General features: G+C 38.3%; 1 protein-coding gene across 2 annotated transcripts in view; it reads right to left on the reverse strand.

Moving 5' to 3' along the window:
- SLC25A12 (solute carrier family 25 member 12) overlaps window positions 1-1,483 on the reverse strand; it is a 122,585-nt gene extending 121,102 nt beyond the window's left edge. Inside the window, exons 1-2 of one of the 2 annotated variants that reach the window (XM_001376047.5) lie at window positions 1,141-1,483; window positions 15-68 (exon numbers count right to left, since the gene is read on the reverse strand). In XM_001376047.5, the coding sequence (XP_001376084.2) occupies window positions 15-68; window positions 1,141-1,152 (66 nt within the window). In that variant the 5' untranslated portion in view covers window positions 1,153-1,483. Of the gene's footprint in view, window positions 1-14; window positions 69-400; window positions 733-1,140 lie in introns of those variants that run through there. The other variant, XM_007494366.2, reaches the window with a different exon arrangement.
- Window positions 1,484-17,005: the final 15,522 nt, after the last annotated feature.

A 17,005-nucleotide genomic window follows, 5' to 3' on the forward strand; every position in this document is an offset into this window, starting at 1 on the left:
ATAAACAAGATTACCTGCAGGAATATGTTTCTTAACTCATGAGGATCACCCCGCTTGGTTGTCTGCACCTGTAAGGCCAAAAAAAAAAAAGCTAGTTAATGCTTCACTAGAGAAATTTATTACAATCTAAACAGATAAGAATTCACATCCTGACAATCAATGCCCTTATCTCTTTAATAAGTGTATTTAATTTAGTTTCAAAACAAAATAAAGACACCAGCTGCTGATTACAGCTGTCACATGGGATGGCTGTGACCTGAAGGGCAGAAAGCTAGTAGTGTGAAAATCTGGAGGAAACTGCAAATTGAACATACAGTGCTTCTGTAACAGAGAAGGATCGCTAAGATTAAATAGTTAATTTTCTCCCCATTCTGACAGCAACACAGTAGCAAACGCCCACCTCCACACCAAGAGGCCAGTAAGGGGTCAACAACAAGGAAGTCATAAATGCCCAAGTTAGACTCATGGCCTAGTAGCCCATCCCAGTGGAAAACAATCCTCCTCAAAACATGATGCCGGTGAAATGAAATAAAAATGAAGTCTTCTTTCTACTTCCATTTAAGATTGTTGCAACAACATTCGTAAAAGCTCTCTACAGTCACTACCACCTGCATTGCTAATACCAACGTTGGTCCCTGATTATTGCACTGATCCCCTAATCACAAAATATCCCCTCCCCTCCCCCACTACAAGTCTCTCTCTCTCTCTCTCTCTCTCTCTCTCTCTCTCTCTCTCTCTCTCTCTCTCTTTCTCTTCTCTCTCTTTCTTTCTCTCTCTCTCTCTCTTTCTCCCCCCCCACCTTTGCCTGACATGCAACTTCCTCCCACCCTCTTTCCGCCACAATACAAGCCCCGGCTCTCGGGTTTATACCCACGAATACACCCCCTTTGGCAGGGTGCCTGAACCGGATTCGTGGTCCAGGCAAGACCCTCAAACTCCCTGTCTCTCTTCCTCCCCTCCCCCAGGCAGGCATCTTCTTGCCCATGCACAGCTTCCCCACCCCCGACCCAGGAGCTGAAGACCCGAAATGCGTTTATCCAAGAGAAGGAAAAAGGGAAATGCGAAAGAGAAGGAATTAAAAAAAAAAAAGCCCCGGTAACGTTTCCTATGCCATAAGCAGCAGCAGATAGTTGGAGTCACCTTGACCGCCATGCTGTGCTCGGAAGCCGGGAGCGAGCGAGTGAACGAGTCAGCGAGTAGAGCTGTCAGGGAGCGCGCGCGCCGCCTCCCTGGCCCAAGGCGCGCGCGCCCCTATGCAAATGAGCCCTGGGAGGACTAGGACCAAGACCCCGCTGGGCAGGGGGCTGCAGCCCTGGTGTCAGGTCGGTAGGCTAGGCTGGGAGCGCTTCGGGCGGAGAAACCTAAGCCGGAGAGTCGCGTACTACTAGCTGGCCTGAATTTGCTGCTTAGGGGCCCAGAGGCAGCCGCCACCACCGAAGAGAAAGCTCCGGGTCTCCTTGGGCCTCTTTGTGGGTGTGGTTTTGCACACTGTCTCGGGCCAGGCTTGGGCTCCAACCTCCGAGTCGTTTTGTACCCACACTGGGCCAGATTCCCAAAGATTGCAGAACACTACCTATGATTATTATTGCCAGTAATAACACAATACATAAAAATGATAAATAATAGTGATAAAGATTCAGTAATATTTTCATTGGGAAGGATTTGTTAGCAAGATAAAAAGATTTGAATGTTTTTCTGACTGGGTAGGGTTTCTCATTGAAAATCTAGTTCTTTCTTGAACCTTTTACCATCATAAAGTCCTATTACCAACATCCCCCCTCCACCCCAACTTTCCGGGACTTCGCCCGGTGTGTAGAAGTAACTTCAAACTCCATTTCCCATACAACCTGGGAAACAGAAATGTGTATTCCTTTTTATCTTCAGCTCCTCGATTTTTATTAAATTAAGATTTTTCTTTGGCTCTTTGTAGCTTGGAAAATTTCTATTCCTCCCCCGCCCCCACAACCCTGCCATACCGGAACCATATGTAAACATGCCTTTAATTACCTGAAGATTACTGCAGCTTTATGAAATAAAAAAATTACAAAGTAGAAAGGAAGATCACAGGCCATCTGGTCCAACTTCTACCTAAACAGGAGTACTTTCTATGTTGTCTACAATATTCCTGACAGGCAGTCAATCATTCAAACTCTATTAGAAAATCTCTCAGGATAAGGAAATCTCTGTCTTCTGAAGATGATCATTCCACTTTTGGAAAGCTCAAACTGTTAGGAAGTTTTCTTCTTGAATTAAACTCTGCCTCTTTACAACTTCTACTCATTACTACTAATCCTGAATTCTGAGACTAAGCAGAATGTATCTCAAATCTCGTGGTATGTCAACTCTTCAAATACATGAAGACAATAGAATTAAGGGACTGCCCTCCCTCTTTTCCTGCCTTCAGCTTCACTTTTCCTGCCTCAGACCTTTGCATATGGGATTATGGGCAAATTTTTTCTCAGTTTTTTCATTTGTAAAATGGACACAATAATATCCCTAATAGCTAATGGAGTTGTTGTGAGGATCAAGTAGATGATGTATTTTTGTAAACTACAAAGTGCTACATAAATACTAATTATTTTATTATAATTCTCTAGACTAACAATCTCTTGTTTCTTTAACTAATTTTCATATGTCATGACCTTCAATGCTTTCACCATTTTAGTCATCCTCTTCTGGAAATCTTCTAGCTCAACAATATTGGTAATATTGTTAAAATTTTAATTATCTGGTGTCAGTAACTAGTCTGTTCCAAATATAATCTGATCAGGGACAATAGAACATTCACCACCCTCGTGCTTGATACTGTGCCTCTATTTAGAGAACTCAGGGCAGATAATATGGAATCAGAAGACTAAGGGTTCAAATTCTGCCTCTGATAATTACTATCAATCAACTAATCAATAAACATTCACTGTTATTAGAAACAATTACCAGTGGGAAGGCATTAGAATTAAGAGGGGTTGGGGAAGAATTCTTATAGAAGGTAGGATTTTAGTTTGGATTTAGAAGAAGCTAAAGAGGTGAATGGTCAGAGTGGCAGAGGGAGAGCATTCCAGACATAAAAGATAGCCAGAGAGAATGCCAGGGGCTGAGATGGAATATCTTGTTCTTGGAATAGTTAAGATATTAATAATAATATTATAGTTATATGTTGTTGGATTAGAGTTCCCTTTGGTACTAAGGTGTAAGAAGACTAAAAAGGTAGGAGGGAATTAGGTTTAAAGGACTTTGAATGCCCAACAGAAAGTTTTGTATTTGATTCTGAAGCCAATAGAGAACTATTCAAATTTATTCATTTGGGGTATGGGTGTGTATGTGACAGAATTGAACCAGTGCATTGGAAAATCACTTTAGAAGCTTAATAGAAGATAGATTGGAGGAGGCAGAGACTTGAGGTAGACAGACCCACCAGCATTCTATTGCAATTGTCCAGGCATGAAGTGATGAAGGCCTGTACTAGAATTGCTGTAGTGTCAGAGGGGAGAAAGGAAAATATATGAGAGATGATGCAAAGGTGAACTTTAGCCTTAGCAATAGATTAAAAGGGAGTTGGGGGGGGGGTGGGGATAGTGAAGGATCTAGGATGACTCCTAGGTTCTGAGCCTGAGGGACAAGGAAGATAAAGGGAAGGTAGGAAGTGGGGAGGGTTTAAGGTGAAAGATACTAAGTTCCATTCTGGACATTTTTAACATGTCTACCAGACATCCAGTTTAAGATATCTGAAAGGCACTTGGAAATTCAAGAATAAATGCCAGCAGAAAGTTTGGGTCAGGATAGGTAGATTTGAGAATCATCAGCAAAGAATAGATAATTAAATGCATGGGAGCTGATAAGATCACCAAATACAATAGTATAGAGGGGGGAAAGAAGAGGGTCCAGGATAGGGTCCCTGAGGGATATCTCTCATTATCTGTGTGACCTGGAAGAAGTCACAACTTCTCTGGACCTAAATTTCTTCATCTGTAAAATGAGATTGGACTAGATGGCCTTTGAGGTTCCTTCCATGGTGAATATTTATTTTCCTCTACTTGCCATTTCACACTACTGACTCACGAAACTTATAGCTCAGTAAAAATCCAAGACTTTTTCAAATGAACTCTTTTCCCCCTCAAACCTCATCTTGTATTTGTGCAGTTGGTTTGTTTAATCTAAGTCTCTAGGATTCTTACATTTATCCCAGTTACTTTCATCACATTATATGCTATAATCCCATTATGGTGAACCTATGGCATGAGTGCTAGAGATGGAACAGTCTCCATTGCCCACCACAGTTAGTTACTAGAAAGGCAGGGGGACTCAGGTGGAGCTGCTCCCCTCCCCTCTGCCCAGCAGCCCAATAGAAGAGCTTACTCCCTTTTTTTTTAATCAGCCCTCTGGAATCATAGTTTGTCAAGTTGATAAGAGTCCTTAAGTCTTTCAAAGTTTTTTTTTTATAACATTGCTGTTACTATATAAATTGTTCTCTTAGTTTTGTTGACTTTACTTTGTCAGGTTACATAAATCTTTCCAGGTTTCTCTGAAAACATTTATTTTATCATTTCTCATAGCACATTTTTATTCTATTACATTTGTAGCATATAGATTTATTCTCCCCAAGCAAGCCTGGTTATATCATTCCCTCAAGGTCCTAGGGTTACCCCCTGAGGGGTCAGGATGTGTCTTTCTCTAATGCTGTAAGTTTGAACCCCAGTTCCAGTATATTTTCCCCACTGTAGCTACCAGTAATTAGTATCCCAGTTCCATTTAACTAAATGTAGCATACCCAATGGATGAATGAGTTCATATCTCTGCTACTGATGAACTGCTTAGCTCAGAACTTAGTGCCTCAATATCTGGCTTCTGGCAAATTCAAGAATGGATTCCAGCTCCTATATTTCTGATGACTCCACTCTCCTGACCTTTCCTAATTCAAAAAGTAATAGCTATGCCCAATCTTCTTTATTTAAAAGCAGAAAAGAATAGACCCAAGAGATACAGAAGCACCAACCTCATGCAAGCTCCAGGTAAAGGAGGACCCTCCCCAGTCTGCCAGCATCTTGTCTTTTATATCCAATGCCAAGCTGGCCAAAAGATCTTGAACAAAGTGACTCACCTTGCCTAACTAGTGCCTTTTGAATGTACTCTAGTTTTAAGTATACTACTAATTAACAGTCTATCAATTCATCAGGGTGGTAGCAGACCAAAGCCAATGTGTTACATATTCATACATCATAATTTCATAATTTGTTCATCTATTCCTCAACTGATCAGTACACTTATTTTCTGGCTCTTTGCCACTACAAAAAAAAAATTGTTGTTATTGTGAGTCTTTTTCTTTTTTCTTTAATCTGCTTGGGGTAGTAACCTAATAGTGATTTTGCTCGATCAAGGAAAATGCGACGTATAATGACTTTGGGATTTTATATCCAAATTGATTTTTTTAAAATCTGATAAGTATCTATGCTTTCATCTAAATCATTAATGAAAACTATTAAGTCCAAATTCAAGGATAAGATCCCTGGATTATTCTATTACAGATCTTCCTTCAGGTGAATATAAATAGCATTATTAGGTTACTCTTAGAATCCTATCCCAATTTAGCCTGCATTGATCCACTAAAATACAAGAGACTTTGTAAAATACTTTTTTCAAATCTCGATTAAACTAGATTTTTGGTAGTCTTTCTGATCTAGCAAATCTGACCAAAAAAAAATGGAATGATCACCATTTCTTTTTCTAAATGTTTATAAATCATCTCTTTAATAAAATATTCTTGAATGTATAATCTTCCCCTTTTTGCAGAGGTTGAATATGAGTATGTATTGCTGTATCTTTTGTCAGATCCCATTGTGTTGGCTAGTTTGGCTAAACTGCTTGTCCGCCTTCCTTCCCTCTCTCTCCCTCCCTCCCTTTCCTCTCTGTCTCTGTCTCTCTCTCTCTCTCTAAAGGATGGCTCTTTGGATTAGGGTTGGAAATATTTGGAAATGAAGGCAATGTGTAAAAACAAAAAAAGTTAACCAAATATTTTGAAATTATATTAATGATTTTTGAGAATAATTAAAATCAAGATTCTTGATCTCTCCATAGTATGAGGTCTACAAATTCTTCCTTTAAAAAAAAAAGTTGGACATTTCCCCATATCCAAGGTTACAACATCACTCCTCCTGTCCAAGATTTTTTCAAAAGATCACAGAAAATGGTCCAGCAATCATATCTCCTGGTTCTTTCAGAACCCTGGGATGTAGTGACCTTAACTCACAGAAGTCAGTTAAGTGCTCTCCTACCATCTCCTCACTTATCTTGAGTTTCAATTCCCCATTAACCATTTTTTGTTCCATTCTCTTCAATCTGAAGATATTTTTCCTTTCTAGAGAAAACAGAAGCAAAATAGCTGAATAGTCCTTCTTGCTCACCACTGTCATTGACACATCCACTCTGAGATATAGACATTTTCCTTCTTTGAACTTTATCTTACTCCCCAACAGAACTAAAAAGCCCTTTTCATTATCCTTAGCATTCACCACCAGTTGTGGTCTATTGTAAGCTTTAAAGTTTTCCTTATACTATCCCTACTGGACCATGCCATTCTTTTTAATTCATTCTTAGCTTTCCTTTCTTCTATCAACTGTACATGTCACTTAATCTTAGCTGGTCAAATTTTTACACAACCATACAAGTCTATTTAAACAGGTAAAATCTTTCCACCTCATCAAAATTATTTCTGTTTGTTCTCAGAATTTAATTTCTCAATGTAATTAGATATTCTTTAATTTTTTTCATTTCATTTGACTTAACTTCCTCTGTAAAAATTTAGGTAATGGGTATCTGCCTTTCCTTTCTCTGAAATCAAAAAAGTTCATCCTTCCAAAATCAAATTCATTTGATTGCATCAGTATTTTATACCTACTTTTGATTCTAAAATAGATATCATATAAGTAAAAAAAAAGGAAATTAAAAATAAAAATAGAGCTGTCTGTTCTTATGGCAAGAAAGCTTACTCTGTTCCTGACAATCTCCCTTCAGGTAACTTCTGCAGTCTAGATCCTTGTGGATGGTAAAAGATGAAATGGCTGAGGAAGCAAAGATTCATGTTTCTGGACATTTTGATTTTTTAAGCAATGCATGCCAATTGACTAATAAATCTAGACCAGTCCCTTTACTCAGTTTAGGGCTGGCCACCAAATGGAGGGGGGGAGGGATGGACTTTTATGCATTAAAACAATTAAATTAAGCCAATTAATTAAAAAACAAAATAACCAGCTAAGATACAAAATTAGGTAATTTGATTTCTAATTGGAGGAAAGATTAGAGACTTTGGAAAGGGAAGAACAAACAAGTACAATTCCCTGAAATCAGAAAAAGAGGTATACTATTCCCGAGTTGACTATAAACAATCAAATAAACATTGGGAACAATAACTGATTGATCATGATAGGGCCAGTTTTCCAATGAGACTTATGGTTTGCTTAGGACATAGTTGTGAACTTCTTGCATCAGCCTTTGGATCTGACTGAATTTCTATTCAATATGACCTAAGTTCTTAGTTAAGGGTAGAGGTGGTCCTATTTCCCAGGCATACAGAGCTGGGTCCAAACAATATAATAAGATTGCCTAACAATTTCCACAATTGAATAGTTTTCTCACATGACAGAAATTGGACTAGACCCATAATTGAATAGAAAGGGAACTGAGCTAGCTCCAGAATTGAGTGACAAGATAAGTCAATGTAGTTCACTTAATTGCCACAGTTAACCACTTGCTGTTCTAATTCCTTCAATTCCCTCAATTTTGACAGGAAAAAAAATATATATATATATATTGTCTGTATAAGTTTTTCTATGTCTTTGCAATGAAAAACATTTCTTTTTCCAGTTGCTCAAAGTCTTAGAACTTGGGGGTAAGAGTTTCTTGTGTAAGAAGAGTTGCCTATTTTAAATAGAAGGGAAAAAAATTCTATTCCAACTGCTAGAATAAGAAAGAAAGCTCAGCATTAGGCAGACTATTCCTAGTGAAAGAGGCAGCCGCATTGTATTTGTCCTACCATATTCCAGCATTTAAAAGTGAAGATATTAAGTCACAATGAAGGTTTTCTTGATAAGGTATCCACATAAAATGCAAATATATAGTAGGTTTTGTGGGTGTCAAGCACCAGCAGTAGAAACTGGTAAAAAAAAAAAATCAAGCTTTGGGCTCTTTGGAAAAGCTAAGAGCACTTTATCACTTCCCTCTTCTTCTGATGTTCTAGGTAATGGAAACTCTACTGAACTTTTCATATTTACCCAGAAATATTGTAAATTGTGATCAAACTAAATCAGTAAGTACATACTAAGAGCCTAGAGTAAGCAAATCACTGTCCTAGGCTCCAAGAAATATGCAAAGAAATTTCAGGCACAGTTTGTTATACAGATCATATATTAATATTAGAACTAATACAAATTGAAGTATAAATTGATTAAACTATAAAATAAATACATGTTGCAGGAGCTAATCAATCAATTAACAAGCTGAAAATAAATCTGCCAAGAAGAAAATTTCACAGCATTTTTATATTTAAGCTATTATCTTTATCATATATGAATATGATAATATAGAATAGTATTATCACTTTCTTAGTGAATGAAAATTTTGCCCATCAATATATAGCAAATAAAATCAGCATTTACATATAATTGCAACCAGTGGAACAAAGAATCATTGTACATAGGAACTCTATTTAAAATCTATTATAAAGAGCTTACTCTTCTTTTTAAACATTTAACTTCAACTTGTAACTTTCAATATTATACTTGTCCCTGCTTCTTTCTGATCTTCCTTATATTCTTTATTAAATCATAGTTTTGATCCTACTAATAATAATAGTATTAGAAAAGGTTTTGACAGTCTAATTTTAGGTCAGCTTTGCAAAAATTGATATTTTGTTTTCTGTGGCCATAGATTTTTCTTATCATTTCTACCCAGAAACCTCTCCTGGCTTTCTGTGCCCCTGTTATTGTTTGCTACATACACTTAAGCCAAAATTTCTATGGTTTCTTTATCCTTCTGCCATAACATTTTTCTCCCCTCCATTGCCATTTCATCTTTCACATTCTGTTTTTTCACCGTTCATATTCTATCAGACTAATCTTCTGTAAGAAGTGACACTCCTCCCTCTCTCCCACTCCCTTAGTTGTTGTAGACATAGAATGTAATCACCAGCAATGATGTATAAGTATCCCCTTCCATATTGGGGGGGAGGTATTAGGAAGTTAGGGGCATAGAGTTCCCTCGATATGCAAAATCTACTTAAATTTTTTTACTCCCTTTGTACCAGAAAAGTTTGAACTTTCTTCTTTTTCTTTCATGGGGTGTTTACTGTGTATATTTAAGGTATTAAAAGATAAAATATGTTGATATTATATAATACTGTACATAATACATTTCTGAGTTTTTAAATTCTTCCTATGTCATCTGCCGGCATTTGTAAATCATCTGCAGCTTCTGCAAAACTCTCCCAAAATTCTCATTTAATTTCTTATGCCAGTCCATGATATATGGAAACTGTGATGGGGAAAGTTGCAATGCAGAAGGGATACCTCTATGAAAAGAGGGGGACATAACCAAAGAAAGCAGAGACAGAAGTCTCTATATACTCTATAGGTCTCGCTTATGTATTTCCTCCTTTGACGGCCATAGTCTATGCTGATCTTGCCCTTTTCTGAATTCCAATTTAGTTTTTCTTCAAAAAAATAGTCAATTCTTTCTGGACAGGGTGAATGTGATATTACAAACAATCAACCAACCCCCAAAACAGAAACTTGTAGTTTCTGACACTGTGGTATTCAATGAAGACAATCAAATAAGCATTTAAACTCATTGCTATACGTGGCCCCTTCAGGGTACAGATTTCCATTCATTCTATTTAACTTTTATCCAGGTCTTCCCAAAAGTTCACTACAAGGGATCTACCCAACATGCTAGAGGTCTTTCTCAACTTTTCACTTGTAAGAATGTCAGTGGAGTACTTTTATTATCTACCTGTCATCCCATGCCATGAGACCAGCCTATCTTCACTTCTTTTCATACTAATATGCATATTTTAAATTTTGTCCCCAAGGTATACTTGTTTTTTTCCTTTTCATATCTCAACTCTCTTTTATCTAGACCACATTTCTAAACATTCAAGATCATTTTTATTTTGAATCAGAATCACAGGCTCTGAGTTTGAAGATCCTCTAAGACCATATAGTAGAGAAATTAGTTATCGAACAATGCCCTCTGCATTATTCCCCTTTTTGCTTAAAGACTTCTAATTGTGCCTATAAAAATATCAATAAAATCCTCACATCTAGTCATAGGATCATAATTTTAGAGGTAGAAGGGACCTTTGAAGTCATATAATTCAAATCCCTTATTGTAACCAATCCCAGAGGAATAGTGATTTGTTCAAGGTCATGAGACACTAAATGACAGAGCCAAGTTTGATTCTGGGTCTTCTTACTCCAAATACAAGGCTATTTCCACTTACCACATATATTTTTCTACCCCTATTTTCTATTTTTTTAAAGAAAACATTAAACAGTAGACCCAGAAGACAGTTCTGTGGGGCTCTTTTAGTGTTTGTGTACCAAATGTAAAGAATTTGAATCATGGCCAGTATCAGCCTTGTATATGCGTGTAGTAAGCAGCCCAAAATGTCAGGGTAAAATGTAGAAAGAGCAAGCTTGGGATAACACAGATAAAGCCTCTTCACAATTTTAAATAGTGCCTAATGTAGTTATGGTTCTATAGGGTATCTAGTTGATATAGAGGATAGAGCATTAGGCCTGGAGTCATGAAGATCTGAGTTCAGCTCTAGCCTATAGACCAGTGATGGCAAACCTTTTAGAGTCAGAGTGCCATGTCCACCCAGTTCCCAGATCAAGTGCCCCACCCACCCCCAGAGTACCCCCATCTCATCCTCCCTCCCCCTTACCCCAGACAGGGGAAGGAGGAAGCACTTCCATTGGGCTGCTGGGCAAAAGGGTGGATGATGGCAAGTGAAGTGAGGAATGTCCTCAGGTGCATGGAGAGGAAGAGGGGAACAGCTCCACCCTGAGTCCCTCTAGCCTTCTAGTAACTCTGGTAGATGACTGCAGGCATAACCACAGATAGGGCTCTGTGTGCTCTTTTGGGCACATGTACCATAGGTTACCATCATGGCTCTAGACACTTATTAGCTATATGACCCTGGGAAAGTCACTTAACCCTGTTTGTCTCAGTTTCCTCATCTGTAAAATGAGCTGGAGAAAGCATTGGAGAACTATAGTATCTTTGCCAAAACAAACAAACAAACAAACAAACAAACAAACAAATGGAGTCACAAGGTCAGAAATTAATTAATCAACAATAGCAAGTTATGATTCTATTGAAATGTACAGGGTATCTCAAAAGTCTTAGTGTAGTTTTAATCTAATTTAGTAGGTTTACTTTGATAAATTATTTTCATTTTTATTGATACATTTCAAAAAAGGTAAGAAAGAGAAATTAGACTAATTCTTAGATTTTTCCTTTATTTCATGGTGGAAGGGATATTTGGAATGATGCTTATCTTTTACTATTACCTTTATTCATACCATAAATATTCTTGTTGATTATTAAATTAAATTATTAGTGGTAGTCTCTCGGTGACCGAGAATGACGATTGTCTTTGTGCATTATCATCTATTGATGTACCCTCATGTGGCTTTGAAGTCCAAAGACTGAGGTGCAAAGTTTGTGGCACATGGGGCATGGGACTCCAGTTGTTATGGGAGGTGCGGTTGTGGCCTGGTGTCAGCGTTCACGCGCAATGGCAAGACGTCGACGTCGCTCATCTTCAAAGGCGGTGGCGGCATGGTTAATGTGGGTTCGCCAGCTGCTTCTGTCAGAGGCAGCGAGTTCTAGTTGCTTTGGTGTAATGCCAGCCCACTTCAAGTTGGACTTTAGCTGATCCTTGAATCTTTTCTTTGGTCGGCCTTGTTTCCTGAGTCCAGCTGACAGTTCGCCATAGAATACCTGTCTTGGTATTCGCTGTGGGTCCATGCGGATGACGTGTCCAGACCCTTGTAGCTGGGTTTTGAGGACCATGACTTCGATGCTGGTGGAGTTGGCTCTGTTGAGGACTTCCTGGTTGGTGATTCGGTCCTGCCATCAGATCCTCATGATTGACAGGAGAGAGCATTGGTGAAATTGCTCCAGCTGTTTCATGTGCTTCCAGTACAGTGTCCATGTCTCGCAACCATACAGGAGCGAGCTGAGGACCACTGCGTTGTACACTTTGAGCTTCGTCACAGTGCTTACACCGCTGTGTTGGAGGACTTTGAAGCTCAGCCGCCCAAGTGCCTGGCTGGCCTTTTGGATCCTGGCATTGATCTCGTGGTCTAGGGATCCGTCGTTGGCGATGGTGCTGCCCAGGTACTTGAAAGTGTTGACGTTAGAAAGCTGCGTGCTGTCGATTGTAATGCACGGCTGGTTAGTTGGCCTCTCTGGTGCAGGTTGGAACAGCACCTCTGTTTTGCTGAGGCTAATAGTCAGGCCAAACAGTTTTGTTGCGGTGGAGAACCTGTCCACAATGGTTTGGAGATGATTTTCTTGGTGGGCCATGAGAGCACAGTCATCTGCAAAGAGAGCTTCCAGGATGAGTCTCTCTGTTGTCTTTGTTTTTGCAGTCAGGTGGTGAAGGTCAAATAGTGAGCCATCCAGTCGGTATTTGATGTAGATGCCCAGGTCTAGATCCATCACAGCATTTCGTAATACCTGGGTGAAAAATAGGTTGAATAGTACCGGAGCGAGGACACAGCCTTGTTTCACGCCATTTGAGATGCCATTGGAGATGTTGAAATTAAATTATTAAATACTATTAATTGCACTAAGAGTCCATGAGCTCTATCTGTGAATATTCTGGTATAGAGTCCTATGTGCCTATATAATATAGAATCATCTATCTTAACTTGTTCTATAACTAGTTTTTATAGTTTGCTTCATTGGTAGAATTTGAAGTATTTTTTTTTACTCAGACCTCTTGCCACTTGGTGAGGGACAAGGGAGTAGAGATGGGAAGAGAGAAGAAGGACCTCCAGGGTTCATTAGGAAGACTCAGATCCCATAAACTCCTCTACATTTGATCATATAGGAAGGTTTCACCTGGTTGCAAGGATTCCTGGTGTGACATGAGGGGACAGTAAATAATATAGCCCCTTATTTCAACTACGGGAGGTTCAGAAACAACAAATATCACTGATGTGTAAATTATGCAATGGATATACTAAATGACTGTTCCTATTTTTTCATCAGTTATGAAAATGCTAGAAGTAAACATCTAGGGCTGAACTGAATTAGAATGAAATAATTTAATGGGAATGTTCTTAAATTACTGAACTAGAAATGAATAAGCCAATTTTGAAAAACACGTGGAAATTAGTTTACAGAGAATTAAATTTCCCTAAAATTTTTATGGTAAATTATCTAATTCAACAGGAAACATGAAAAAAAATAAGTTCTCAAATCAAATAATATAAAACTGTAATAACGAGAATCTCTAAAATATTCACAGTGGAACTATTACTGGGATTTCCTTAATTTAAATACATATATTTTAACAAAAGAACAATGTTAAGTTAAAAATGTGAGAACAAAAAATTGAAAGTCTGTTCTGAATAAAAAACCAACACTTTTGTTAATCTACAAAGAAGACATAGGCCAGGATTTTATGGTGGTTTTTTTTTTGTTGTTGTTGTTGTTTTAATCCTCAAAAGGCATAGTCATGCCTGGGAAAGGATAAGAAATATCATGTACTTGTGCTTCTGGAAAGCCACTTCTTTCTGAACCTATTCTGCTAAATAGAAATAAAATGAGAAAATACAAAAGTGGAGTACTTTGTAAATCATAAACAGATATAAATATATTTTTTAAAAGGAGCATACACTGGAAGGAGATAGTGAAACAATTACCAGGCATCTCTGAAACCCTTACAATCAACACTTTTAGATATCTTCCTAAGAAAAGTATTTTGCAGGAAAAGTGAGAAGAACGTAACACACTTCTATAACAGTGATGGTAAGCAGTATGGATGCCAAAGATTGTATACTGAGTACTCTCTGTGAGCACACATTTGCCCTTCCCACCCCAACTCCCTGAGTTCCTTACTAGAAAAGCAGAGGGACTCAGGCAGAGCTGCTCCCCTTCCCTTCTCCACCGTGCCTGATGACATTTTTTTTTCACATCACCCACTCCTCTACCTAGGAGCCCAATGGAAGTTTTCTCCCTCCTCTGTGGGGGGAAAGGGAGGGTGGAGCTGGATGTACCCAGCATTGGAAAGGGCCAGCATATGGGGGGGGGGCATGGCACTCATTCTGGGGGGGTAGGGGTGGGTCCCAGCATTCTGTCTCTAAAAGATTTGGCATTACTGCTCTAATGCATAGAGCTTAAAATGGGAATTCATGGTATCTTAGAGGTGAGGCTGAAAATTATATTTGCTAGAGGAGAAGAAATCACAGAGGGGCATTAAAGATTTGGTGCAACCCTTTTAGTTTTATAGATAGAGAAACTGAGGTCCAAAACAGAGTCAACAAGCATGTATTAAGCACTTACTATGTGCCAGAAATTATGATAAGCACTAGGGATACAAAAAAAAAGTGCAAAAAATATTCTCCCTCTCACAAAGAGCTTACATTAAAATGGGGGTGATAATATGCAAATAACTATGTACATACAATGGACAGCAGATAGTATAAATTGTAGGTAACTGGGAGCAAGGGAAGGAGACTGGCAAAGGCCTTTGACAAAAGGTAGGATTTGAATTATGGTCATAGAAGATAGAGTTAGAGTTCAGTCAAAGAAATTAGGAGGGAGATAATTCTAGGCAAAGGGAACAAATAGGGCAAAGGCATGGAGATGGATTTTTATATAAGAAACAGCAAGCTGGCCAGTGTACTAGATTGTAGTGTATATGGGGGATTTTAAAGTTTGAGAAAAATGGAAAGGCAGGAAGGGGTCAAATTATAAAGAGGGCAAACAGAGGATTTTATATTTGGTGCTGGAGGTACTAGGGAGCCCTTGGAGTTTTTTTGAGTTGGGGTGGGGAGTGCAACATGCTCAGATCTGTGCTTTAAGAAAATCACTTTAGATTTTAAGAACAAGCAAGTGTCAGAAAAAATTAAAAAATGTAAAATGAAAAATTTTGATTACATTAAATTAAAAAGGTTTTGTACAAACCAAACCAATGCAACCAAAATTAGACAGGAAGCAACAAATTGGGAAAAGATCTTCATAACAAAAACCTCTGACAAAGGTCTAATTACTCAAATTTACAAGGAGCTAAATCAAATGTACAAAAAAATCAATTGATAAATGGGCAAGGGACATAAATAGACAATTTTCAGATAAAGAAATCAAAACTATTAATAAGCACATGAAAAAAGTATTCTAAATCTATTATAATCAGAGAGATGCAAATCAAAACAACTCTGAGGTGTAACCTCACACCTAGCAGATTGGCTAACATTGACAGCAATGGAAAGTAATAAATTCTGGAAAGGATGTGGCAAAGTTGGGACATTAATGCATTGCTGGTGGAGTTGTGAATTGATCCAACCATTCTGGATAGCAATTTGGAACTATGCCCAAAGGGCACTAAAAGACTGTCTGCCCTTTGATCCAGCCATAGCACTGCTGGGTTTATACCCCAAAGAGATAATAAGGGAAAAGACCTGTACAAGAATATTCATAGCGATGCTCTTTGTGGTGGCCAAAAGTTTGAAAATGAGGGGATGCCCTTCAATTGGGGAATGGCTGAACAAATTGTGGTATATGTTGGTGATGGAATACTATTGTGCTCAAAGGAATAATAAAGTGGAGGAATTCCATGGAGACTGGAACAACCTCCAGGAAGTGATGCAGAGTGAAAGGAGCAGAACCAGGAGAACATTGTACACAGAGACTGATACACTGTGGTACAATAGAATGTAATGGACTTCTCCATTAGTGGCAATGCAGTGATCCTGAACAACTCTGAGGGATCTATGAGAAAGAACACTACCCACATTCAGAGGAAAAACTGTGAGAGTAGAAACACGGAAGAAAAACAATTGCTTGATTATATAGGTCAATGGGGATATAATTGAGGATGTAAACTCTAAAATTTAGAGTCTAAATGATTGCCCTAGTGCAAAGATAAACAACATGGGAATAGGTTTTGATCAAGGACACATATAAAACCCAGTGGAATTGCATGTTGGCTATGAGAAGAGGTGGTGGGAGGGGAGAGAAAGAATATGATTCTTGTAACCAAGGGAAAATGTTCTAAATTGACTAATTAAATAGAATTTAAAAAAAAAAAAAGAAAATCACTTTAGGAGGGAAAGAAAGGTTAAATTGGAGATATACGAGTCTTGAAAAAGAGATACAATAGCAGACTATTGAACCTTGAGTTTGTGAGGAATAAAGATAACATAGACTCCCTTCAGGGTAATAATATACCTGGATAACAGAGATAAGCAAGCCAGGCTTTTGTTTCCCTATTAAGGCAGTATAGAATCTTTATATCCTCTGATTGCTTGAAGGGCTACAGGATATTTAGAAAGATATGACTGAACTAGGACTGTGACAGTTCTTACTCTGATTGGTTAAAGTGCTATAGGGTGAATGTGGATAGATAGGATTGAAAAAGTCCCTATTTTGATTGGACAACTCACTTGAATAATTAGGATAACTGGGTGCAGGAATTATGCATTTTTATTGGCTAGCTTTCATCAATTAGCCAGTCAATGGTGAATGAGAGGATGGCCATTCCTGTTTCAGGGACCAGGATAAAAGAAAGGACTGTAAGCTAGAGTTTTACACTTGCTCTTGGCTGTAACACTGACCTCTGAGAGCCCATTCTCATGAGAATGGCTGTTCCTCTCAAAGTGATAAGGGTTTGTATCAAGGGTGGCAGCTATATAAGGAGAGAAGGAGTTATATATAGGAAGATCTGGCAACAAATTGGATATCTGGGGAGCATAAAGGGTAAGGGGTAAAATTAGGGGTT

This window comes from Monodelphis domestica, chromosome 4, assembly GCF_027887165.1.
Source record: "Monodelphis domestica isolate mMonDom1 chromosome 4, mMonDom1.pri, whole genome shotgun sequence".
NCBI classification, from domain to species: Eukaryota; Metazoa; Chordata; class Mammalia; order Didelphimorphia; family Didelphidae; genus Monodelphis; species Monodelphis domestica.